The sequence below is a fragment of the Pristis pectinata genome, chromosome 21 (assembly GCF_009764475.1).
Source record: "Pristis pectinata isolate sPriPec2 chromosome 21, sPriPec2.1.pri, whole genome shotgun sequence".
NCBI classification, from domain to species: domain Eukaryota; kingdom Metazoa; phylum Chordata; class Chondrichthyes; order Rhinopristiformes; family Pristidae; genus Pristis; species Pristis pectinata.
In genome coordinates, this window is record NC_067425.1 from 2,349,392 (window position 1) to 2,376,695 (window position 27,304).

Here is a 27,304-nt window from a genome sequence, read left to right on the forward strand (position 1 = left end):
GTTTGGCTCAGTCCCTGTCCCAGTGACAGAGTTACCCAACGATCCTTGCCACATGACCTTCAGAGTGCTCCAAATTTTGAAGAGCCAATGGGATAGATTTCTGTTTTCTCTCCTCTTGCTACTCAGTCTTTCTGCTCCCATTACTTATGTTTCTTAAGAACAGGGAAGGAATCTAATGGAAGCCACCAGAAATTCCTCCCATTAATTTCCAGAGTATGGTAATCGGGCAGGTTGTGTGGGGAGCTGTTGCTGTGATCCCTACCCAGTGGGGCTGAAGATGGTGCGTCAGTGCCTCAGGCCGAGAGCGATTGGCATAGCTCACACCCCGTCCCATTCCATTCTCGGAGAAGCCTCTCACCCTGGCTCCTGGGCCTCTGGTTCTCATTCTATTTAAAGATCATTGTTTATGCTCCATCTGTCATGGATCAACACTTAACAAGCTCATCCCCCGTCACACCAAGCACTCAATATTCAAAGCTGTCTGAATCCGAGCCAAAGCTTCGAGTGCTGTGGGGAAAGTGTTACAGAGTTGACCCAAACAGGGAGCCTGAACAGGGCTCCGGACTCGAGCTAGCCAGGGCCCAGAGACTTTTCCAGCACTCTCAGCTGCTTAGTTCCTGTGATGGAACAGTGACATTGTTGAGTATCAGTGGGATCAAAGGTGAGCAACTCCAGCGGAGCTGGATCCAACGAACTCGAGGGGCCGAGCCGCTTCCTCCAGCTCCCACCTCAGCAGGAAATGTCCTGCAGGAGCCTGGCTCCAGTTTGTCTTCCCTCTCTGTTAGACCATAAGACATAGAGCAGAATTAGGCCATTCAGCTCTTTGAGCCTGCTCCGCCATTCGATCATGGCTGATTTATTTTTCCCTCTCAACCCCATTCTCCTGCCTTCTCCCCGTGACCTTTGACATCCACACTAATCAAGAACCTATCAACCTCCACTTTAAATATATCCAAGGACTTGGCCTCTACAGCCGTCTGTGGCGATGAATTCCACAGATTCACCACCCTCTGGCTAAAGAAATTCCTCCTCATCTCTGTTCTAAAGGGACGTCCTTCTATTCTGAGGCTGTGCCCTCTGGTCCTAGACTCTCCCACTACTGGAAACGTCCTCTCCACGTCCACTCTATCCAGGCCTTTCAATATTCACAAGATCACAAGACAAGGGAGCAGAAGCAGGCTATTCAGCCCATCGAGTCTGCTCCAAGGAAAGGGAAATAGAAATGAGAAATGGGGAATGGGGGAAGAAGAAGAAAAAAACTATTCTAATCCCAATTTCTGGCCTTATCCCCATATCCCTTGATATCCTGACTATTTAGATATCTATCTATCTCCTCCTTGAACGCCCCCAATGATCTGGCCTCCACTGCTGTACGTGGCAAAGAGTTCCACAAATTCACCACCCTCTGGCTAAAGAAATTTTTCCTCATCTCTGTTTTGAAACTGTACCCTCTAATTCTAAGATTGTGCCCTCTGGTCCTGGACTCACCCACCAAGGGAAACAGCCTAGCCACATCTACTCTGTCCTTTCCTATCAATATTTTAAATGTCGCTATGAGGTCCCCTCTCATTCTTCTGTACTCCAGCGAGTACAGTCCAAGAGCCGACAAACACTCCTCATACGTAAGCCCTTTCATTCCTGGAATCATCCTCGTAAATCTCCTCTGAACCCTCTCCAACGTCACATCCTTCCTAAGATGTGGGGCCCAAAACTGCGCACAATATTCCAAATGAGGCCTCACTAGTGCCCCGTAGAGCCTCATCAACACTTCCTTACTTTTATACACTATACCTCTCGAAATGAATGCCAACATAGCATTCGCTTTCTTTACCACCGATCCGACCTGGTGGTTAACCTTTAAGGTATCCTGCACGAGTACCCCCAAGTCCCTTTGTACTTCCGTGCTTTGGATTTTCTCTCCTCCTAGATAATAATCTGCCCGCTTATTTCTGCTTCCAAAGTGTACAACTGCACATTTCCCTACATTGAATCTCATCTGCCATTTCCTTGCCCATTCTCCTAAACTGTCTAGGTCCCTCTGCAACCTTCCTATCTCTTCAATACTCCCTACTCCTCCCCCTATCTTGGTGTCATCCGCAAACTTAGCCACGAAACCATTTATTCCATCATCCAAATCGTTAATGTACAAGGCAAAAAGCGGTCCCAACACCGACCCCTGCGGCACACCACTAGTAACCGGTGACCAACCAGAACGAGATCCTTTTATTTCCACTCTTTGCTTCCTGTCAACCAGCCAATGCTCCACCCATTCTGTTATCCTACCCGTAATTCCATGACCTCTCATCTTATTAATCAGTCTCTTGTGAGGCACCTTATCAAAGGCCTTTTGAAAGTCTAAATACACAACATCTACCGCCTCTCCCTTATCCACCTTACCTGTGATTTCTTCAAAAAACTCCAATAGGTTGGTCAGGCAGGATCTTCCCTTCACAAAACCATGTTGGCTAGGACCTATCTTGCCTTGCGCCTCTAGGTATTCCGTAACCCCGTCTTTGAGGATAGATTCCAATAACTTTCCCACCACTGACGTCAGACTAATAGGTCTGTAATTTCCTTTATGCTGCCTCCCACCTTTCTTATACAACGGAACTACATTTGCGACCCTCCAGTCCTATTAGTAGGTTTCAAGGAGATCCCCCTTCATCCTTCTAAACTCCAGTGAGTACAGTCCCAGAGACATCAAACGCTCCTCATACGTTAACCCTTTCATCCCCAGGATCATTCTCGTAAACCTCCTCTGGACCCTCTCCAACACCAGCACATCCTTCCTTAGATATGGGGCCCAAAACTGCTCACAATACTCCAAATGTGGTCTGACCAATGCCTTATAAAGCCTCAGCATTACATCCTTGCTTTTATATTCTATCTTCTCGAAATGAATGCTAACATTGCATTTGCCTTCCTTACTACCGACTCAACCTGCAAGTTAACCTTTAGGGAATCTTGCACTAGGACTCAAGTCCCTTTGCACCTCCCATTTCTGAATTCTCTCTCCATTTAGAAAATAGTCTTCCCCTTTATTCCTTCTACCAAAGTGCATGACCGTACACTTCCCTACGCTGTATTCTATCTGCCACTTCTTTGCCCATTCTCCCAATCTGTCCAAGTCCTTCTGCAGACTCCCTGCTCCCTCAACACTACCTGCCCCTCCACCTATCTTTGTACATCTGCAAACTTGGCCACAAAGCCATCAATTCCGTCATCCAGATCATTAACATATAATGTGAAAAGTAGTGGACCCAACACCAACCCCTGGGGAACACCACTAGTCACCGGCAGCCAATCAGAAAAGGCCCCCTTGATTCCCACTCTCTGCCTTCTGCCAGTCAGCCAATCTTCTATCCATGCTAGTACCTTTCCTGTAATACCATGGGCTCCTATCTTGTTTAGCAGCCTCATGTGCGGCACCTTGTCAAAGGCCTTCTGAAAATCCAAGTAAACAACATCCATTGACTCTCCTTTGTCTATCCTGCCTGTTACTTCCTCAAAGAATTCCAACAGATCTGTCAGGCAAGATCTCCCCTTAAGGAGACCATGCTGACTTTGGCCTATTTTATCATGAGCATCCAAGTACCCTGACACCTCATCCTTAATAATGGGCTCTTAACATCTTACCAACCGCTGAAGTCAGGCTGACTGGCCTATAATTTCCTGTCTTTTGCCTCCCTCCCTTCTGAAAGAGTGGAGTGACATTTGCGATTTTCCAGTCCTCCTGAACCATTCCTGACTCTAGTGACTCTTGAGAGATCACGACTAATGCCTCCACAATCTCTTCAGCTGCCTCTTTCAGAACCCTGGGGTGTAGTCCATCCGGTCTAGGTGACTTATCTACCTTCAGATCCTTCAGCTTCCCAAGCACCTTCTCCTTAGTAATAACGACTACTCACTTCTGCCCGACTCTCTCGAATTTCTGGCGTGTTGTGGTGTCTCCCACAGTGAAGGCTGACACAAAATACTTATTCAGTTCATCCGCCATTTCCTTGTTCCCCATTACTACCTCTCCAGTGGCTCCAGCGTCATTTTCCAGTGGTCCGATGTCCACTCTTGCCTCTCTTTTACTCTTTACATATCTGAAAAAACTTCTGGTATCCTCTGTTATATTATTGGCTAGCTTACCTTCATATTTCATCTTTTCTCCCCTTACTGCTTTTTTAGTTGCGTTCTGTTGGTTTTTGAAAGCTTCCCAATCCTCCAGCTTCCCGCTATTGTTTGCAATATTGTATGCCCTCTCTTTTGCTTTCATGCTGTCTTTGACTTCCCTTGTCAGCCACGGTTGCCTCATCCTCCCTTTAGAATGCTGCTGCTTCTTTGGGATGAATTGATCCTGTGTCTTCTGAATTACTCCCAGAAACTCCTGCCATTGCTGCTCTGATTGGAAGGGGGCCCCTTCCGATCAACTTTGGCCAGCTCCTCTCTCATGCCTCTATAATATTGATACATCTGGTCTTAGCTTCTCCCTCTCAAATTGCAGATATTATGATAGATCATAATATGAATTCTATCATATTATGATCACTGCCTCCTAAGGGTTCCTTCACCTTAGCTCCCTAATCAAATCTGGTTCATTGCACAACACCAAATCCAGAATTGCCTTTTCCCTAGTAGGCTCAACCACAAGCTCAAGAAAGGGCAAATTACTGGAGAAGATTCTTAGAGACAGGATTTATGGGCATTTGGAGAAGCATAGGCTGATTAGGGACAGTCAGCATGGCTTTGTGAGGGGCAGGTCGTGCCTCATGAGCCTGATTGAATTCTTTGAGGATGCGACAAAGCACATTGATGAAGGTAGAGCAGTGGATGTGGTGTACATGGATTTTAGTAAGGCGTTTGATAAGGTTCCTCATGGAAGGCTCATTCAGAAAGTCAGGAGGCATGGAATCCAGGGAAACTTGGCTGTGTGTGGATTCAGAATTGGCTTGCCCATAGATGGCAGAGGGTGGTGGTAGATGGAAGGCATTCTTCCTGGAGGTTGGTGACCAGTGGTGTTCCGCAGGGATCTGCTTTGGGACCCCTGCTCTTTGTGATTTTTATAAATGACTTAGATGAGGATGTGGAAGGGTGGGTTAGTAAGTTTGCTGATGATACAAAGGCTGGTGGTGTTGTGGATAGTGTAGAAGGTTGCTGTAGGTTACAACAGGACATTGATAGGATGCAGAGCTGGGCTGAGAAGTGGCAGATGGAATTCAACCTGGAAAAGTGTGAAGTGATTCACTTTGGAAGATCGAACTTGAAGGCAGAATACAAGGTTAATGGCAGGACTGTTTAGCAGTGTGGAGGAACAAAGGGATCTTGGGGTCCATGTTCACAGATCCCTCAAAGTTGCCGCGCAGGTTGATAGGGTTAAGAAGGCATTTGGTGTGCTGGCCTTCATTAGTTGGGGTACTGAGTTCAAGAGCTGCGAGGTAATATTGCAGCTCTATAGAACTCTGGTTAGAGCATACTTGGAGTATCGTGTTCAGTCCTGGTCACCTCATTATACAGATATTTATTTATTAGTCACATGTACATCGAAACACAGAGTGAAATGCGTCTTTTTGCGTTACTGAGAATGCGCTGGGGGCAGCCTGAAAGTGTTGCCACTCTTCCAGCGCCAACATAGCATGCCCACAACTTCCTAACCCATACGTCTTTGTAATGTGGGAGGAAACCCACGCAGACACGGGGAGAACGTACAATCTCCTTACAGACAGTGGCCGGAATTGAACTCGGGTCGCTGGCGCTGTAAAGCGTTATGCTAACTGCTACACTACCGTGCCTGCCCTGAGCTCTAGAACGTACAAACCCCCTACAGACAGCAGCAGGAAGGATGTGGAAGCTTTAGAGAGGGTGCAGAGGAGATTTACCAGGATGCTGCCTGGATTGGAGAGCATGTCTCATGAGGATAGGTTGAGTAAGCTGGGGCTTTTCTCTTTGGAGAGAAGGAGGATAAGAGGTGACTTCATAGAGGTGTACAAGATGATGAGGTGTAGATCGAGTGGACAGAGACTTTTTCCCAGGGCAAAAATGAGGGGGCATAATTTTAAGGTGATTGGAGGAAGGGGGATGTCAAGGGTAAGTTTTTTTTACACAGAGAGTGGTGGGTGCGTGAAACGCACTGCTGGCAGAGGTTGTGGGGGCAGATACATTAGGGACATTTAAGAGACTCTTAGATAGACACATGAATGATAGAAAAATGGAGGGCTATGTGGGAGGGAAGGGTTCGCTAGATCTTAGAGCAGGATAAAATGTCGGCACAACATTATGAGCTGAAGGGCCTGTACTGTGCTGTAATGTTCTATGTTAAGAAAATGCAAGCTATGGAGAAAGGGCTGGGAGTGGAAAGCGTGCCTTGCTAAGGTAGGGAGCCAGGTGGAGGTGATGGGCTGTACAGCCTTCCTTTGTGCTGGAACCATTCTACGATGCTGTGAGGTTAAGTGAGTGGGCAGACGAAGTGAGAGAAGGTGAGGTTATCTGCTGTGGGGAGAAGATTGGGATATTCTTCATCGCGTTATACAGCATGGAAACAGACTCTTCAGCCCAACTCGTCCATACTGACTAAGGGATCTTAGTACACTGGTCCCATTTTCCTGTGTTTGTCCCATATCCCTATAAACTTTTCCTGTCCATGTACCTGTCCAAATGTCTTTTAAATCTTGTAAATGTACCAGTCTCTACCACTTCCTCTGGCAGCTCGTTCCATGCACCCACCGCCCTCTGTGTGAAAAACTTGCCCCTCAGGTCCCCTTTAAATTTTTCCCCTCCCACCTTAAACCTTTTCTCTATAGTTCCAGACTCCCCCACCCTGGGAAAACGACTGTGACCGTCCACCTTATTTACACCCCTCATACTTTAATAACCCTCCATAAGGTCACTCCTCAGCCTCCTTCGCTCCAGGAAGCTGCAGAGAGTTGTGGACACAGCCCAGCGCATCACGGACACCAGTCTCCCCTCCTTGGACTCTGTCTTCACCTCTTGCTGCCTGGGCGAAGCAGCTGGCATAATCAAAGACCCCACCCACCCGGGACATTCTCTCTTCTCTCCTCTTCCATCGGGTAGAAGATACAGGTGCCTGAGGGCACGTACCACCAGACTCAAGGACAGCTTCTACCCCACTGTGATAAGACTATTGAACAGTTAGTTCCCTTATAGGATGAGATGGACTATGACCTCACGATCTACCTCGTTGTGACCTTGCACCTTATTGCACTGCACTTTCTCTGTAGCTGTGACACTTTACTCTGTACTGTTACTGTTATTACCTGTACTACCTCAATGCACTCTGTACTGACTCAATGTAACTGCACTGTGTAATAAATTGACCTGTACGATCAGTTTGTAAGACAAGCTTTTCACTGTACCTCGGTACAAGTGACAATAATAAACCAACACCCATACCAACAGCCCCAGCCTGTCCAGTCTCTCCTTGTAACTCAAGCCCTCCAGTGCCGACAACATTCCAGTGAATCTTTTCTCCCCTTTCTAGTTTAATCACATCATTAAATTCTGAGAGATGGGAAGTGCTGCTGTGTGGAGGAACAGGGATTTATTCATTTCTCAGGATCTGGACATCTCTAAGGCCAGCATTGACTACCCATCACTAACTGCCCTTAAACTGATGGCTTGTTGGGCCATTTCAGTGCCAACAATGTTGGTGGGTCTGAAGTCATGCATAGGCCAAATTGGGGAAGGGCAGCAGATTGTCCCCCTGAAGGACATTTGCCAACCAGATGGGTTTACAACTATCCAGGACTTTTGTGGTCATCAGTACGAGTTACTCAATTTTAAAATTGCAGACCATTAAATTCTGCAGCTGCTGGGGTGGGATGTGAACTCAGCTCTCTGGATTGTTAACCTCTGCCTCTGGATCACTGGTCTGTTAATTACTGGACCGAGTATGGGCACGTTCACGTGAATTGCACTAAGGTACGGTGAGTAATAGGGAAGGCAGACAAACTGTTAGAAATGGTGCAAAGGAGTGGTGCTGAGAGTGAGGTAGTCCCGCAGCAGCTGTGCAGGCCAGGTGTGACCACACCTGAGCGAGTCCCGCAGCAGCTGTGCAGGCCAGGTGTGACCACACCTGAGGGAGTCCCGCAGCAGCTGCGCAGGCCAGGTGTGACCCCAGCTGGAGTACTGGGGAGATTTGGTTTCCTTTGTGAAGGATGGAGAGACTTCCTATGATGGCGATGTGTGGGAGATTTTTGAAAGGGCCGTGAGTTTACTCACTGCCGGATGTGAGGTGATCTTGTAGAACGTAACAACTTAGGAAAGAGGGAGCAGGAGTAGGCCACTCGGCCCCTCAGTCCTGCCCCACCATTCAATATATTCATGGCTGATCTGTCCCAGGCCTGTGCACTAGGCCAACATATCCCTCAATCCCCCAATCGTTCAACAATGTATCTGCCTCCTCTTTATGTACCTCCAATGATCTAGACTCCAGGGTAGGTGATTCCAGAGACTCACGACCCTTGGTGAGAAGTTCCTACACACCTCGGTATTAATCTTGGATTTATGTTCTCTTATTCGAGACTCTCCCATTGGTGGAAACATCTCGACATCCTCCCTGCCATCCCCTTCAGGACTGTTTATGTTTAAGGACAATCACCGTTCACTCTTCTAAACTTTAAAGAACAGAGATCTAATTTCTTTAGCTGCTTGTGATAAGAAAAACCTCTCATCCCAGGAATTAGCCCAGAGAATCACTTTTGACTGCTTCCAATGCCAGCATATTCTTTCTTGAATAAGGAGACTATATCTATGCACAGTCCTTCTGGAGTCTCACCAGTGTCCTGTATAATTGTAACAATATATCCCTATTGTTAACTTCCATCCCTCTTGCAATAAAGGCCAGCATGCTGTTTGCTATCCTACCTTCCTTGAAGCACATAAAGTTCGGGACTGATAGGATGGGTGGCAGAAGCTGTTCCTCTGGGTAAGTGGTGTCTCAGGGTCAAGAGGGTCAGTCAGTCACACTGATGTGGTGAGGGCAGTGATAGGAAGGCTGGAGGTCTCTGGGTACTGAAGGTAACTTGCAGGGGGTGACAGTAACTTACTTACGTGTAAGGTCGTACTGCTAACGGGACCAATTTAACCCGTTAATTTTGATTGCATTGGTCACGTTCTTAGAGGTTCTGGCCAGTTACTGGCTTAACTTCACCTCTGGAAGCAAGGAATATGGAGATAGGACAGGAAGATTGGGCAGTGGGTTTTCCATGAATGGGGGAGCAAGCTCGGGAGGCCAAGTAGCCAACTCCTGTTTCTGTTTCTTATCTCCTTACAACTGTCTCTTTCAGAGGAGGGGTGCACTCCCACTGGGGGTGCAGTGGGGGGGGGGGGAGCAGGGTGGCTGCAGAGACCTGTGGGGCCTTGAAAGGATTCCAGTGTGACTCCTCCACTGGACACGGCAGTCACCCACCAATGGTCAGAAACCAACAGCCTGGGTAGATTCCCTAATCCCACTCATCCAAGGGTCCCCGACCCACCAGCATCAGTCTTCCCACCCAGAGACCTCCCACCGGTTCGCCAGTCCTTCCGTACTTGGCCGAGCTCCCCACCACATCCCCCAAAGCCACCCTCTCCCCCCAGGGACCCTCCTACACCCAGGCAGCTGAAACTTCACACTGAATCCTCCATCAATCAGATGTTTCGATGGGATTGTCCCAATGTCTCTGTCCCTGGCCCCGGAGGAATGTTCTTCCTGTTATTTACTGTTAGAACATAGAACAGGCCTTTCGGCCCACAATGTCTGTGCCAACCATTTAAGTTTGGCTTCTGCTGATTTCAGTTTATACTCCTTTGCTCCACTGACCGAACACACTGTGAATGGATCATGGTCTTCCCTCTGGCTGACCAAAAGACACGGACAGCTACATGGGTAGGAAAGGTTTGGAAGGATATGGGCCAAACATGGGCAAAGGGACTGGCTTAGAATGGAATCTTGGTCGGCATGGACTCGTTGGGCCGAAGGGCCTGTTTCCATGCTGTGGGACTTGATGACTCCGGGCTACCTCCATACTGGGCTGCCCGAACCTCTTCATCCCAGGCCTGGACAGGGCCACCAGCATCTGACCAGCTCCCACCTGTGTTGTCTCCTTGACCCTCTCCGCTGTGGGAGAGACAGATTTCCCTGTTCCCTGGTACAGGGAGCTGGCTCTTGTGGGTTTCCAGGAACCGGATGAGCCTGTTCACCCCCTCCTACGCATCCCTTCATCACGCTCGTTTACAAAAATCCATCAGTCTCAGATCTACAGTTATCAACAGAACTGGCACCAAGTGTCGGTGATGTGTTCCACACCCTCTCGGCCTCCACGTGTCAAAGTGATCCCTAAATCCACCCCCGAAGGACCCGGCTCAGATACTTCGCTGAAACATAACCATTTTCCTTTCTCCTTCTCATCTCTCCAGCCTGGAGAACAGGTGACAGAGCAGAATGGAATGGATGCCGGCAGACTGACACACATCGGTGCAGAAGTGACTTCCCTCCACTCCGTAAGAGGCAAGGCTGGAGATAACCCTTCCCTTTGTCTCTTCTCGCTCCTTGGGAGGAGGAACAGCTCCTGAGTGACATGAGCTCCAGAGCTCTGCTGGACCTTGTCCTCCACCTCAGCCTCAGAAGGCAACCTGGGATCAGCGGGTTGTGGGTTCAAGTGTCCTCCAGAGACACAAGCACCAACTTAGATTGACACTTCCAGTAAAGCACTGGCAGAGTGCAGCAGTGTCAAAAGAAACATGTTTCAGTCCAGATGTTGGACAGACCTCGTCTGCCCCTCTTGAGCCGTGTGAACGATCCCATTGCAGTGTTTTGTAAAAGATCAGGGGCGTTCCACCGGGTGAACTGGGGTCAAGGTTCACCTAATCGTAAGAAACAGAAGGAGGCCACTCAACCCTTCATGCCTACTGTACTATTCAATGGGATCATGTCTGAGCTTGGACGTCAGGACCACTTTCCACATCCCTCGATTCCCTCAATACCCAGCAATGTACCGATCTCTGTCCTCAGTGACCAAGCCTTCTCAGCCCCCTTCCAAAGATTCACCACCCTCTGGGTGAAAATGTTTCTCCTCATTTCCAGAATGGCTGACCCCTTATTTTGGGACAGTGACCCCTGGTTCTCAACCTCATAGCTCAGAGCAACATCAACTCTGCATCTTTCCTGTCAAGCCTGTAAGAATTTTAGATGTTTCAGTGAAATCTCCTCTCATTCTTGTATGAAGTATATGGGCCCAGACTGATTAAATTCCCTTCATGGGTTTAAATCACCATCCCAGGATAGAACCTGGTGAACCTTTGCTGCACTCATGGTCACACTGTTTGCAATGAGGTTGTGAAAGGTGTGAATAAAGTGAAAAAACCCAAGAGCCAATGACCCCTGCTGATATCATTTTTCAGTGGTCATTAAAGAAATCCTTGCTGAAATGCTCCAGGGCAGCTCACTGACACAGGTTCAGCTGCAGAACCCCATCCTTCCAATACTGAGCCTAGGATCCTCAGAGCAGTAGATGGTCCCATCACCTCCCACAACCCTACACCTCCTCAGCACTGACTGGACCCTCAGCCTAGACCAAGCCACAGAAAGCAACATGACCAGGAGAACTGTCAGGTGGAGACAATAGGGAGGCCAAGACTGGAGCGGAGCTGACACATAAGGCTGGAGAACCAGTCACAACCTCAGCTCCACCTTCCTGCCTCTTCCCCAAAATTCTTGGTCCCTACAGACTCAGGGTCTGTCCTGGCTGTGAATATATTTAGCAATTCTGCCTCCAAGCTCTGTGGGTGGAGACTTCCAGTTTTACAACATCTCTCAACTTCTGTAACGATCCTTCTCAACCCACACTACCGAAACAAGATAGAACGTAGAACAGTCCCTTTGGCCCATGGTGATGTACCAAACTGATTAAGCTAATGACACCAAATTAAACTAATCCCTTCTGCCTGCACAATGTCCATCTCCCTCCATTCTCTGCACATCCATGGGCCTAACTAAGAGCCTCCTAAACCCCACTATCGTAGCTGCCTCCACCATCACCCCTGGCAGCACACTCCTGGCACCCACCACTCTCTGTGTAAAAAAACTTGCCTCGCACACATCTCCTTTGAACTGTCCCCTTCTCACTTTAAATGAATATCCCGTAGATCTATTGGTTGTTCATCCCATTGTGGGATCTTGCTATGTGCAGCCTTTTGCCACAGAGCAAAAGATTCACAACCTTTCTATAGAGAAGAACTCCCTCCACTTCACTCTTCTAAATGTGTGAGCATTTATTCCAAAACTATCCCCTCTAGTTCTAGATACCCCAACTGGGGAAACGTCTTCTCGACATCCACCCTGTCAACCACCTCAATAAGGTCACCCGCTCCCCTTCGAACTCCAATTAACATGGACCCAAGCTGCTCAATCTTTTCCCATGTACCAACCACTTCATCTCAGGAAACACCCCAGTGAACCTTTTCTTAAACGCCTCCAGTCCATGTATATTACCATTAAATAAGGAAACTGTACTGCAGGTCTCACCCACACAATGAAGAGGGGGAGGGGCTATGGAGGGACTGGATGCCAGTGTGGGTCCAGGTCAAGGGGTGATGGCGGAAGGAGATGGTGTGAGTTAGCTTGCAGGCAGTAGAGATCTGGCAGGGGGCAAGTTTACAGAGAGCAGAAGCAGGGAGGTCTGGTGGGAGTGAGGTCTCTGGAGGTGACAGACTTCACCATGTGCCCTGATGCAGGGTCCCGACCCGAGACGTGGACTACCCCTCTGCCTGACCCGCAGATTGTTTGTTGCTCCAGATTCCAGCGTTTGCTCTGGTGTCTTCACGTGTCCATCACCTTCAAACATTCCTGCACAGACCACGCGTCTCCCTGGTCCTAAACCCACTGCACCATGGGACCATTTCGTTTACCTTGCCCCTCGCTGTCCCTCGTGTCAACATGAGTTCCAGAATCAGGGCTGGCCCAATTCAGATGGAGTTGAGGAGGATTTTCGTCTTTGTGAGGGCTGTGAGTCTCTGGGATTCCCTCCCCATGAGAGCTGTAGAGGCAGGATCACTGGATATCTTCAAGGTGAAGATTGAGGGAACCAGCAGGAAGTCGTGGGTGTGGGGACAGAACACTGAGGCCAAGATAGGATCAGCCAGGACCTCAGTGATGGAGCAATCTCGAAGGGCAAGCCAGCTACTGGTGCCTTGATTGTCCCAGGAGTGAGGGGTGTGGGAACACATGGTTTTGTGCAGTTCTGTTCACACTGCCACACAGCTCAGTGACATCCCTGTCTCCACAGGGAAGGAAGTGACTGCCCCACGGAATGTGTCAACACTGCAGCACCAGCCGGCAGCAGTGGGCCTTGCTCACCTGCCCATCACTGCGGTAACCAAGTCCGGCGAGAAGTTCTCTGCGGAAGTGTCGAGCAGTGTCACTCCCCGGTTGGAATCCCTCAGCCAACCGGCTTTGAACAAACCCCAGACGGAGTGTGTCAGCCAGACGGCACAGCAGACAGGTGAGTGACACCAGGGCACAGGATAGGATGTGTCCTCACGACCACTGGGTCCGTACACAACCAACAGCCCGTTACCTCCCGTTGATGCCAACACAATGCAGCACAGTGGCACAGCCAGGAGATCCACTGCCTTACAGTGCCAGTGACCCAGGTCCAATCCTGACCTCAGCTGCTGTCTGTGTGGAGTTTGCATGATCTCCCCATCTCCCGCTGACTGTTTGGAGGTCTGTAGTATCTGGTAATTGGTTTATTATTGTCACATGTACTGAGATACAGTGAAAAGCTTTTGTTTGGGTGCCATCCAGACAGATCATTCTGTACTTAAGTACGTCAAGGTAGTGCACGAGGGCAAAAAAAAACAGAATGCAGGATATAGTGTTACAGAGAAAGTGCAGTGCAGGTAGACAAATAAAGTGTAAGGGCTATGACCAGGCAGATTGAGAGATCAAGAGTTCATCTTTAGCGTAATAAGAGGTCTGTTCAAGAGTCTGATAACAGCAGGACAGAAGCTGTCCTTGAGCCTGGTTGTACGTGCTTTCAGGCTTTTGTATCTTCTGCCCAACGGAAGGGGGGAGAAGAGAGAATGTCCAGGGTGGGAGGGGTCTTTGATTATGTTGGCTGCTTTCCCGAGGCAGCGAGAAGTGTAGACAGAGTCCATGGAGGGGAGGCTGGTTTCCGTGATGGAGTGGGCTGTGTTCACAACTGTGATTTCTTGTGTTCTCAGACAGAGCCATTGCCGTACCAAGCTGTGATGCATCCGGATAGGATGCTTTCTGTGGTGCATCAGTAAAAATTAGTGAGGGTCATTGGGGACATGCTGAATTTCCTTGGCCTTATGAGGAAGTAGTGCTTTCTTGGCCATAGCATCCACATGGCTAGACCTGGACAAAGTGTTGATGATATAACAATCTCCACCTCAGTACCATTGATCCAGACAGGGGCGAGTACTTTGCCCTGCTTCCTGAAGTCAATGACCAGCTCTTGTGTCTTGCTGCCACACGTTCAGGCAAGTGATTGCCCCTTTTATATTTCTGAGTCGCACCCAAATGGCCTCATTTGAAGATCCTTTTTGGACATTCTCATCACTGTAGCAATGCACTCCTTGGCTGATGTTGGAAGATCACCTTCTTTTTAACATCCCCTGTTATGTCTGAAGGTCCTGTATCCTGGAACACTGAGCTGCCAGTCCTGCCCAACTTTCAGCCACGTCTCTGTAGTAGCAACAACTTGCTGGTCAATAGTCTGGGGGCAGTTAGGCATGGACAATCAATGCCAGCATTGCAGTACCATCCACATCCCATCAACAGATAAAAGGCACATCAAAGAAATGCTCTGAGCTCAGCAGCAGATGCCTGAGTCTGTGCAGGGTGGTCAGAGGAAGTGTAGCTGAATGTGTGGTAGTCTTCATACTGCATTCTTGCATGACGTTCACAACGTTTAAAGGGCATTTGTACAGGTACTTGGACAGGGAAGGCAGAGAGGGACATGGGCCTAATTCAGGCAAATGGGATTGAAGTAGATGGTCATCATGGTCAGCACGGACCAGGTAGGCTGAAGGGCCTGTTTCTGTGCTGTACATTTCTATGATTCTTTCCTTGCAGACAAGAATGCCAACATCAGTAAGACGGTCTCTTCCACCAGTCAGTCGACATCAAGCGACCTCCATTCTCCAACCAGGTAAAGACTCGATGAAAGCTCACATCAGCTCCACCACTAACTTATTGCTTGCTTATTACGATGCAGGAGTCCATTCAGCCCACTGGGTCTATGCCAGCTCCCAGGTGAGCAATGCCATTAATCCCATTCCCCACCCACCTCAATTCCCAGTGGCCTCCCTCACATATTCCTCAACTCCCCTTTGAATCTCATTACTACTATACTACGCTAAGGAGTAACCTCAATAGTGCATTAATTTACCAGCACATCTTTGGGATGTAGAAGAAAACCAGGGCATCCAGGGGAATCCCACACCATCATGGCAGACCGTGCAAACTCCACGGGAACTGAGGTCAGGGTTGATTTCAGGTCCCTGGAACCATGAGACAAGAACACTATCCACTGCACCACTGCATTGCCCAGATGATGCCATTCAGGGTTGTCCAGCTGTTTTCTGGCCAGGAGACAGACAGCTGCCCAAAGACCATGGATCAGACCTGGGTTCACCTAGCCTACTAGCCAGGTATTACCCTGGAACCAATGTTGGCCACTCAGCCCACATTGACAAACCCCAATTTCAGCACCACCTCCCTCCACTAACCTCATATCCCTTGGTTCCCTTCATACCCAAACATCTCAAGTGAGAGCTGATGGTTCGCAAGGATTGTCTCCACCCTCCCAAGCTGGAATTAGCACTGCACTTGCAAGTTCTTACCTTCTTTGTTGATTTGGTTCCATGCAGCGTCCTTGACCTATACCCAGGTGTGACCTCCAAATCTCGGTCACCACCTCCAACCGTGCCCCGCCAGGGAGGGAAGAGGCCTCTGTTGATGCGGTCACAGACACTGCCTCGGACATCGGGACCCCAGTCCAGGAAGGCACTCTTCGAGAAGTTCGAACAGGAAGGCAGCAGGTTAGAGCTCAGCCCGCAGCACGGTGCATGGTACTGAGCGAGCGCCACACCATGGGAGGGGCAGTATTGAGGGAGCGCCACACTGTGGGAGGGGCGGTACTGATACCTGCGGGGACCGCTGCTTAAGTTCTAGTTACACTTCAGCCCGGCGCTGATGGTTTACGGGCACCCGGTGCGGCGCGGGGAGGGGCATGCGGCGGATCTCCTGGTGGGTCTCCTGCTGGGCATGGCCAAGCTGGCCATCCACGGGACGCGGCGGCGGGTGGCCGTGGTTTCCGGCAGGTCGGCCTGCCCGCCCGTCTTCCGCGCTTACGTGCGCGCGCAGGTGTCGTTGGAAAGGGAGCACGTGGTCTCCTCGGGCGCCCTGGCCGAGTTCCGTGCTCGGTGGGCCCCTCAGGGGATCGCGTGTGTGGTGGACGAGATGGACGTGATTCTCGTGTGAAGTGTTGTGCGTTTTGCGGTTGCGGGCGTAGCGTTGTGCGGGTATTGGTTTCGGCCGGGTTGTGTCTTCTGTACTAGACGTAGCGTGTTTGCTGTTGTTTGTTTTTGTAGTGTTTTTTAACGAATAAACGTTTTGTACAAAAAAAAGGGGCAGTACTGAGGGAGCACCACACTGTGGGAGGGACGGTACTGAGGGCTTCTACAAACCTAGCTCCTGTCATTAGGTGCTGCTGGAGGGATAATTCAGCCAGGGATGCACAAGCTGACAGCCACCCTGCCGACGGTACCCGACAGAGGTTGTGGTTCAGTTCTCATTGTGTTCTCTCTTGTCCCAGGGGGAAAATTGGAGAGTCAAAGGGAAAGCTGCAGAGATCACAAAGCTTTGCAGTTGCCAGTGCAAGCAGCATCAAACAGGTCCTCCTGGAGTGGTGTCGTTCCAAAACGATAGGGTACAAGGTAAGCAGAAGTGTTAATGCCAACTGATGCACCCAGACAAAGTGAGCCAGTCACAAGCTGGATAATGTTTGGCTAGTGTTTCACCTCCCAGAAACCTATTCACCAGCGACAAGACACAGGTCAGAATTTCCACAGAAATGGAAAACTGGATCCAACAGTAGCTCAGTTCTAGGAACTGTTTTGATGGGACATGTAGAGGGAGCTTTACTCTGTATCTAAATTTTTTTTTTAAATTTCAAGATATACTCTATTCATTACAAAATTCTAACCCATGCTGTCCCCACCCTGGGAACGTGGCATGGGACGGTGTAGAGGGAGCTTCACTCTGTCTGACCCTGAGGGGTGTAGAGGAAGTTTCACTCTGTGTCCAATCCTAGGACATACAAAATGAATGGCAGGGCCCTGTGGATTGTAGCTGAACAGAAACCTTAGAGTGCGAGTACATAGTTCCCTGAAAGTGGCAACACAGGTAGACAGGGTGGTGAAGGCATATGGCACGCTTGCCTTCATCAGCAGAGGGATTGAGTAGAAGAGTTGGGATGTCACGTTACACTTGTATGTAACTTGGAGCATTGCACGTAGTTCTGGTCGCCACGCTACAGGAAATATGTGATTAGGCTAGAGAGACTGCAGAAAAGATTCACAAGGATGTTGCCGGGATTGGTGGGCTTGAGTTATAAGGAGAGACTGGATTGGCTGGGTCTGTTTTCCCTGGAGTGTAGGAGGCTGAGGGGTGACATGACAGAGGTATATAGAATTATGATAGGTATAGACAGGGTAGACAGCCAGCCTGTTCCTCATAATAGGGGTGTCTGACACGAGGGGACATAGGTTTAAGGTGAGAGGGAGGAGGTTTAAAGGGGATCTGAGGAGTAACTTTTTTGCTCAAAGAGTAGTTGGTATCTGGAATGAGCTGCCAGAGGGGATGATGGAGGCAGGAACAGTAACATTTAAGAGGCACCTGGACAGGTGCTTGAATGAGCAGGGCATAGAGGGATATGGAATTAATGCAGACAAATGGGGTTAGTATAGATGGGCATGATGGTTGGCATGGATGTGATGGACCGAAGGGCCTGTTTCCCTGCTGTACAACTGCATGTGATGGGACAGTGTAGAGGGAGCTTTACTCTGGATCCAATCCATGCCATCCCTGCCCTGGGACTATGATGGGATAGAGGGAACTTTGCCTGTGTCTAACCCATGCCGTTCATGCCTTGGGAGTTGTTGATGGAAGTGTAATGAATACATCTAACCCTAGCTTGGATGGAGTACCTGAAATGGATGCTATCATTTATCACTGAGCCTTTGTAATCAGATAGGGATTGTAAATTTCTAACTTTTCCTTACAGTTGATTGATATCCAGAACTTCTCCTCGAGTTGGAGCAACGGAATGGCATTTTGTGCCCTCATCCACTCCTTCTTCCCCGAATCCTTTGACTACAATGAGCTGAACCCAAGTAACCGCAAGCAGAACTTTGAGCTGGCGTTCAGCATGGCTGAGTGAGTAGTCAGGGTCCATCACCGGCATAAACTGAGAGCCAGGTTTGGGGTTGGGCATCAGAACAATCAGGTCGGTCAGGGGCCAGAACCCTTGGAGTCTGCTGGGGTAAGACCACACTGGATTTTGAGGCATTCTGCAGTTAAAACCATAGAACCATACAGCACAAAACAGGCCCTTCGGCCTACCATGTTGTGCTGTCCATCAAACCACCCTCACACTATCTAACCCTTTCCTCCTGCATATCCCTCTATCTCACATTCCTCCATATGCCTATCCAACAAACTCTTGAACCTGTCCAATGTATCTACCTCCACCACCACCCCAGGCAGTGCATTCCATGCACCAACCACTCTCTGGGTGAAAAACCTCCCCCTGACATCTCCCCTGAACCTCCCACCCATAACCTTAAAGCCATGCCCTCTCGTCTTGAGCATTGGTGCCCCGGGAAGGAGGCACTGGCTGTCCACTCTATCTATTCCTCTCAATATTTTATATACCTCTATCATGTCTCCTCTCATCCTCCTCCTTTCCACTGAATAAAGCCCTAGCACCTTAAGCCTTTCCTCATATTCCATACACTCTAATCCAGGCAGCGTCCTCGTAAATCTCCTCTGCACCCTCTCCAACGCCTCCACACCCTTCCTATAATGCGGCGACCAGAACTGAACACAGTACTCTAAGTGTGGTCTAACTAGAGTTTCGTAAAGCTGCATCATCACTTCGCGGCTCTTAAACTCAATCCCACGATTTATGAAAGCTAACATCCCATAGGCCTTCTTAACAGCTCTATCCACCTGTGAGGCAACTTTCAGTGAACTGTGAATATGAACCCCCAGATCCCTCTGCTCCTCTACACTGCCAAGTACCTTGCCATTTACCCTGTACTCTGCCCTGGAGTTTGTCCTTCCAAAGTGTACCACCTCACACTTCTCCGGATTGAACTCCATCTGCCACTTGTCAGCCCAGCTCTGCATCCTATTAATATCCCTCTGTAAACTCTGACAGCCCTCCACACTATCCACAACACCGCCAATCTTAGTGTCGTCCACAAACTTACTAACCCAGCCTTCCACCCCCTCATCTAAGTCATCTATAAATATCACGAAAAGTAGAGGTCCCAGAACCCAGTAAAGATCCCAATCCTTACTGTATTGGGTACGAGAGCCCCAGAGGCTGGTGCCTTTGGATACATTTAAAGGTGTGCTACATTAAAACGAAGCATGGCTATTTATCCTGAGTGTGTGTGAGATGGCTGGGGTTGCAATGTGACCAACACCAAGCTCCAAATCACCTCTTGTTTAACCATTGGATCCTGGGTTCGAAGACCATGTGGTAAGGGTAAATCCACACATTTGTCTTTACATACTGGACTCTGCCAACTGCTGCCCAGGTTTTAATTCTATCCCATGCCGGGTTAGGGATAGAGGGTTGTACGTAGGGGCTGTCTGGATGCAGTGGGGAGGAGCTAACCATGGGGGTCATGGATTTGAACTTAACTCCATGAGTCCAACACTCCCAGTGCCAGCAACAGGGGAGGGACCATTGTTCGGATATTAAGCACAGTCCCCTCTCCTCTCTCAGGTGGACGTTGCCACTGTTTTGAAGGGTAGGAGAGGCTTCCTCAATGCTCTGGCTGTTGTTGTCCTTCAATGAACGTCACCAGACCTGGTCATCTGGTCAGTAACACATTGCTGTCTGGGATCTTGCCCTGCAGAAGCTGACTGCCATGTTTCCCATTCCACAAGGATGACCACAGAGGTATTTCATTGGCTATGAAAGGAGGGCAAGGGAAGACACTCTAGGAGTGAGAGTCGTTGTTTCTTGTTGTTGCAGGAAGCTGGCACACTGTGACAGGCTAATCGAAGTGGAAGACATGATGGTGATGGGGAACAAACCTGACCCCATGTGTGTCTTCACCTACGTGCAGTCGCTCTACAATCACCTGCGGCGCTTTGAATGAACCCACCCCCTAGCGACAGTGGTGTGTGGGGGAGATGGCTGAGTAGCCCAGACGATCCCAGCTCTGGCACAAGGAACAACAGTGGTGCCAGGGGATGAATGAATCCCGACCAGCATCTCCCGTTGATGCAGGAGCAGAACCAGCCAATGCAAACCACACCACGTTCGGCAGCCAGGATAATCCCGGCCCACTCAGATGTAGTATCTCACTTAAAAGATTACAATAAAGAGAAATTTCACTTGTATTGTCAGGAGGGCATTTCGTATGAAACCAGCACTAAAGTTTGGTACATGGTCAATGAGAATTGGTGTTGCCCCAGGGTTTAGTGGGTGACTCTGTCACTCTCTCTCTGAGCCAAGTGACTCTGTCCATAATCCAAAGTGATGTTTCAACACAGTATTAAGGGACCACTGCATTATCTAGGGTGCCACGTTTTGCATTAAGCCAAGGTCCCAGATGGATGCAAAAGATCCAAGGGAGGTATCAAAAACCATGGGGGAGTTCTTGGCCATTATTTATTCCTTGAAAAGTGTCACTAAAAAAATTCTAGTGCTATTTGTAGGATCTTGCTTTGTGAAAACTGGCTCCCTGTTTCCTGTACTTCATTGGCTATGAAACATTTTGGGACCACGGAAGGTGATATGGATACTGAAATCCTTCCTCTCGGGTTGCTTTTAAACATGTTTACAGAGCTGTCTAGGAAATCACGTCAGACAAGCACTAATGAGAAACAGCTCCCAGCATAACTGGTCAGGTCCCAAAGCAAGACTGCCGAGTCGGGAAATATGAGAGACAACTGGAAGAGCTCAGTAGGGTGTCTGTAGAGAGAGAGAGACAGCTCCTGCTTCATATCAGTCATCTTTCATTGGAACTAGTGACGGGTCACTGACCTGAAACATTAAATCTGTTTCTCTCTCCACAGGTGCTGCCTGCCTAGCTGAGAGTTTCCAGCATATTGATTTATTCCATGGGTGATAAGATTCTCTGCTTCCCAATTCGAAAACCTATGAAACACCTGCGTTAGGAAATGTTGTTTAAAGATGTGCTGTCCACTCTAGGCTGCAATGACCTGGCCTGTGAAGTCTGGCTCGCTCATCACTTTAGAGACCACCAAGGGTTAACCAGGCAGTGGGGGAGTGGAGCTCTGCATCACTATCCAGTGGGTTTGGGAGTAACTGTTCTCTGGTGCTAGACCACATCAGTAGATTTGAAGGATTCAGCATTAAGCTAGTTGAGGCGAAGAACAACGATGGGTAGTTAGAATCAGAGAGAGATACAGCACAGAACCAGGTCCTCCAAGTCCACACTGACCATCAACCACTCATTTATAAGTGACATAATGTTGAGTTATCACTCAATGGATTCAGGCAACAGAGAAGGTGATGGGTAAGATGAAGAGGGTGGGTGATGTCTGTGGTGGAGCACAAACACCAGATGAACCGAGGGCTGCCTGTGCGTTGGGTGTGACGAGTCACTCCATGGGGCTGTTGCTGCAGTTTACCCCTCTCCTAGCAGAGAGAACATCCCGTAGCAGGCTTGTAGCATATGTAGAGTGCCAGCAAGGGCTGGCAGTTTTCAGTGGGACAATCTAGCACAGCTCTGTAGAGCTGGTAAGGGTGTGGTAAAGGATCAATGAGACGGCCGTTCTGCATGGGTGTGGGCTTTGTCCAGTGCAGGTTCTCTAATAGACAGGATGCCCACGGCCATTTGTGTTGGGGTCTCATCTATTCAGCATATTTATTAATGACCACAGGGCCATACTCCCTCTGTTGGCAATGACACAACAGTGACTAACAGTGTAGATGGAAGCATTAAATTACAAATAGATATTAATAGGCTGTGCAGGCAGCAGCTGGAGTAAATCATACACACTAGCACAGATCAGTTGTCTTTACTCCCTTGGTTACTGAATGGCAGGAGATATTTACTTTGTAAACAACCAGGATTAAATTCCATAGGCCTGTATTATGTTTGAGGCTTTTGCCACTAAAATCATTGCATGTGGTTAAAACACAGTAACCATGGCAACACATATGGCCAGTGGCTGACTTCCTTTGGACAAACTGTGAAGTGATTGCCCTATCTGGGGCTCTTCTGACAATACTGGGTATCCCTCACAACTGACATTGGCTTGTCAACAGCGCAAATGTCACAGCTACACAGCAGTCAGCTCTTCACAGAGTATTTACAATCCGGGGATTCTGACTTTCAGCTGCTCCTCATCGGACACTAAGTACAAAGCCGGATCAGGAGAACAACACTGCATTTGAGCCAGCCCCTGGCAAGCACAGCGCCTTGTTTCAGAGATGGCTTGGACTTCACCCCTCTGGTCACCATCTCAGGCTGCTGGGGTGTCTGGTAGGGGAGGTGAAAGGGTGCTGTGTTACGGGAGCTTCAATCAACAACTTACAGGCAAGGGTGAGAAGAAAATCCAGCCATGGCCCCTAACCCTGTTCGTTAACAGCTTAACCATGGCTGCAGTCAGCCACATGTATGGCTACTGGATAAGGCTCGAGTGTGATGCCTCTTAAAGTTGAACAGCCTTCTGCCAGTCACTGGGTTTACGCATAATAAAATGTATCTTCATCTACCAGCCTGGCTCGGTGGAGCAGTGTCTGAGTTGGAAGGCTGTGGTCACAGGTTTCACTCCAGTAACACACAGGCGAAGTGTACTGTGTAGTTATATACAGGCCTCCCCCCACCACGTGTGTTCATATAAAGTGACACACCAGTCAACACATCTCTAAATTAATAATCCCCTCCCACTGTATTTTTAGTAAAAAGTAACAATGAATTATACTGAATATCCAGTAAAGAAATAGGACACTTGGCCCATTGTGATGGTGCTTGCACTGCGTGAGTCTCCTGATATTTCATCCGCCTCATCCTTGCCTTTCAGCATCACTTGCCATCCCCTTTTCCTTTATAAAACTAACTATTCACCTCAACCACTGCCTGTGTTAGAAAATTTCTAACCACAGAGTAAAGGAGCTTCTCATTTCCCTTTTGGATTAACAGCTAACAAATTGGATTAATTAACTGGTTACTAGTTTGGGATTCTTTCACAGGCTGGGTTTGTGAAAATCAGCTGCTATGCCTCTCTACAGCTTCGAAAGTAATTCACTGGTTGCCAAGTCCTTCAGGACATGAAGGATGGCAGATAATTGCAAGGTGTTTCCTTTATTGTCATATTAAGTGAGCAGCCAGAAATAGAGACCGGTGATCTACTGACAGAAGGACCGAGCGATGGAGCTGAATAACTGCAACCTTGCTCTAGCAGGAAAGGGAGGGGGCCACCGCCTCTCCAGGACCAAGCTGGTGCTTTCCAGAAGCAGTTGCCACCGCAAGAAACACCCAGAAGATAAATGAGAGCTTCACAAAGTGTGTTTTCCTTTTAATGTTCCTGAAACCATTGTTTATTTGTTATCAGAATATTGGAGATGGGAGGAGTGGGAATGATCCAGGGGAAAGGGGTGGGGACAGAACTAGTCTGCGTTCTTGTGGAGGATAGCTCCAGGTATGTGCCAAACTAGAGTTGGCAACTCCTGGCGAAGGGGGTCATCACTCTAAATGCTTTAATAATTTAGTAATCAGTTACTGAGATAAAGAAATTACTGTTACTCACAGTCCAACACAAAGCAGGAGGAAGCAATGAACGGAGATGTAACTGGATCAGGGTCTGCATGAAACTAGCAACAATGAAAAGGCCATTGTATCTAATGCACCAGTCTCTCTTTCAACAGCACAGCCCCACCCACTCCAACATCCTGAGCTAGTGCAGAGCTACCCAATGATAACATACCACTTCCACAGCAGATTCTGCAACACAACAACTGAATAGGTTTCTGTCTCCAATTTCATTTTTGCCTAATTTCCTCACCTGTTACTCCATTGGAGCACTGCCCACCCATCAGTAGACTTTCACTACCGTCAACCCATGAAACACAGAAGGAACTGGTCAGAAGTAAAAACAGGCAAAGCTGGAAACACTCAGCAGGTCAGGTAGCTTCTGTGGAAAGAGAAAGTTAACATTTCAGGTCAAAGACCCTTCTTCACCAGATCATTTGTCAGTCTGATGAAATGTAAACTATTTCTCACTCCACAGACACTGTCTGATGTGCTGAGTGTTCCCAGTATTTTCTGATTTTATTTCATGTTTCCAGTACCTACAGTTTTTTGACTTTCATTATAAACAGGAAATACTGGGTGGGTCAGGTTGCATCAGTGGAGAGCAATAACCTTCCTTCAGAACTGGGAAAAGTTAAGAAATGAAACAAGTCTTAAGTTAGAGAAAAGGGGGGAGGGGCAGAGGGAATGTGTGTGACAAGGTGGAGACCAGGACAGGAAAAGTAGGGCTTCAGCTGAAAGACAGCAGTGAAGGTACGTGTGCAGGAGGTGTGACTCGAGGACAAAAAAACATTTTTGAATCTTTTCAAAAGAAGGCTTTTGGCATCCTGGCATTGATAAATCAAAGTATTGAGTATAGGAGTTGGGATGTTATGGTGGCGTTGAATAAGACATTGGTGAGGCCAAATTTGCAGTATTGTGTGCAGTTCTGGTCACCTAACTACAGGAAGGATGTCAGTAAGATTGAAAGAGTGCAGAGAAGATTTACTAGAGTGTTGCCGGGTCTTCAGGAGTTGAGTTACAGGGAAAGATTGAACAAGTTAGGACTTTATTCCTTGGAGCGTAGAAGAAGGAGGGGAGATTTGATAAAGGTGTACAAAATTATGAGGGGTATAGACAGAGTAAATGTGAGTAGGCTCTTTCCACCTAGATTAGGAGAGATAAGTACGAGAGAACACGGCTTTAGGGTGAAAGGGGAAAGATTTAGGGGGAACATTAGGGGGAACTTCTTCACTCAGAGAGTGATGGGAGTGTGGAACGAGCTGCCATCTGACGTGGTAAATGCGAGCTCACTCTTAAGTTTTAAGAATAAATTGGATAGATACATGGACGGGAGAGGTCTGGAGGGTTATGGACTGGATGCAGGTAAATGGGACTAGCGGAATAAAGTTTCAGCACAGACTAGAAGGGCCAAATGGCCTGTTTTCTGTGCTGTAGTGTTCTATGGATCTATGGTTTTTGGGTCTTTGACAGAGTTGTCAAAAATGGATCAAAAATAAAAACAGGAAATGCTGGAAATACTCAGGAGGTCAGCCAGCATGTGTGAAGGAGAAACACTTAACTGTTCAGGTCAACACTCTTCCATTAGACCTAGGGAAAGATAAACAGGTCATAAGAAAATGGAAGTGCAGAGAAAAAAACGTATGGATGAAGGTTGGGAAAGAATAAATGACAAAACAGGACAAAGGGTACGGTAAAAGGAGGTGGTGATTGAGTAAGGCAGCCACACTTGTGCAGGGTTAGCAGAACCAAGGGGCCATTCTGACCAGAACCGAGGGGCCACCCCGAGGGACATTAGTGAATCAGTTGCATTTTGTGGTATTACAACAGCTTCTGGTGTCTTCATAGAAAATGTACAACACAGGAGGTATTGGTATCATTTGGCCCATTGTACCGATACCAGGTGAAAGAGACCCACCTAGTTTAACTGTACGTTCCAATACCAGGCATGTAACCTGGGTCAAGTCCACAAGTTACTTGCCACTGGGGACTTTGGATTGCTAATACCTGGGTCATCAGTCCAGCGTGTCAGCTGCACTTCTTTCATCTGCTCCAGAATCTGAAGGCTGTGAGCTTGCAGTCCCACTTCAGAAGCAATCCAGGCCAACCCTCCTAGGAGGGCCGCAGAGTCACCTCTAAGGCAAGATGTTTAACTCAGACTCATCTGACCTTTCCAGTGAACATAAAGGTCTCCTGGTCACCAATTCCCTCTGGTGTCCTGGGCCAACATTTATCTCTCAGCCAACATTACTAACACCAAATGACCTGGTTATTATTACACTGACGTTTGTGGCAGTTTGCTCTTCACAAAATGCCACACTTCTTACCTTCCCAGATGTGACTACACTTCAAAGTAACGCATGATCCAGAGGTTGTACACAGTAGAAAAAGGTCATCCTTTGTTCGACCTACATGCAGTACTCCTGATTTAATTCACTACCCCTTACATTCACATGAAGCATTTTCCGGATCAGTTTTCAGAGAATCAAATCCTGATCAGAACCGGAATCAGGTTTATTATCACTGACATATGTCATGAAATTTGTTGTTTTGCGGCAGCAGTGCAGTGCAAGACATAAAAATTACTATAAGTTACAAAATAAATAGTGCAAAACAAAAGGAATAACGAGATAGTGTGCATGGACCGTTCAAAAATCTTATGGCGGAGGTGAAGAAGCTCTCCCTGAAAACATTATCCTTTCCTCTCCCAGTTCTTCATGTGCTGTCAGTTATTGTGAATTTGTGGTTTGTGTGTTGTACAAGGAGTGCTCAACTTTAAATTAGTGGTATTTTCAAAACTGACTTGGCATCTGGAGAACAGCTCATTCTCCCAAAACCTTAACCATAAAACACAAGGGTCACTGCCAAAGAGAGTATCATAGTTACTCATTCCAACTATATCTGTTTAATGATGTGAACAGCATTTTCCATAACAACATGGGATATTTAATACTCCATATTTAGGTTCCGTAATATTATTTACCATCAGCTCAATGTAAGAACTCAATATGAAGGATAACAGGACAACAGCAGCAATACTCTAGTATCACCCAGAAAGCACAAACCATCTGAACACTGCCATTCCTTCATTTTTGCTGGTTTAATAAACCTCCGTGACCCCATTTAGCGAATCATCAGCGATGGAACTTCAAGTGTTTGAGAACAAAGACCCACCATTATCTTCCCATGGTGCCTCAGCTTAGACAATTGGTGTGGCTTTCTCAGTGTTGCCAATGTTTCTGGAAAAATTGTGGAATATTGCTCA

The 27,304-nt window shown here is 48.1% G+C and overlaps 1 protein-coding gene across 2 annotated transcripts in view; it reads left to right on the forward strand.

Moving 5' to 3' along the window:
* smtnl (smoothelin, like) overlaps positions 1 to 20,656 on the forward strand; it is a 38,417-nt gene extending 17,761 nt beyond the window's left edge. The window contains exons 2-8 of one of the 2 annotated variants that reach the window (XM_052035475.1): positions 10,402 to 10,492; positions 13,269 to 13,484; positions 15,086 to 15,161; positions 15,883 to 16,053; positions 16,830 to 16,950; positions 18,300 to 18,451; positions 20,034 to 20,186. In XM_052035475.1, the coding sequence (XP_051891435.1) occupies positions 10,402 to 10,492; positions 13,269 to 13,484; positions 15,086 to 15,161; positions 15,883 to 16,053; positions 16,830 to 16,950; positions 18,300 to 18,451; positions 20,034 to 20,055 (849 nt within the window). In that variant the 3' untranslated portion in view covers positions 20,056 to 20,186. Of the gene's footprint in view, positions 1 to 10,401; positions 10,493 to 13,268; positions 13,485 to 15,085; positions 15,162 to 15,882; positions 16,054 to 16,829; positions 16,951 to 18,299; positions 18,452 to 20,033; positions 20,187 to 20,285 lie in introns of those variants that run through there. The other variant, XM_052035474.1, reaches the window with a different exon arrangement.
* Positions 20,657 to 27,304: the final 6,648 nt, after the last annotated feature.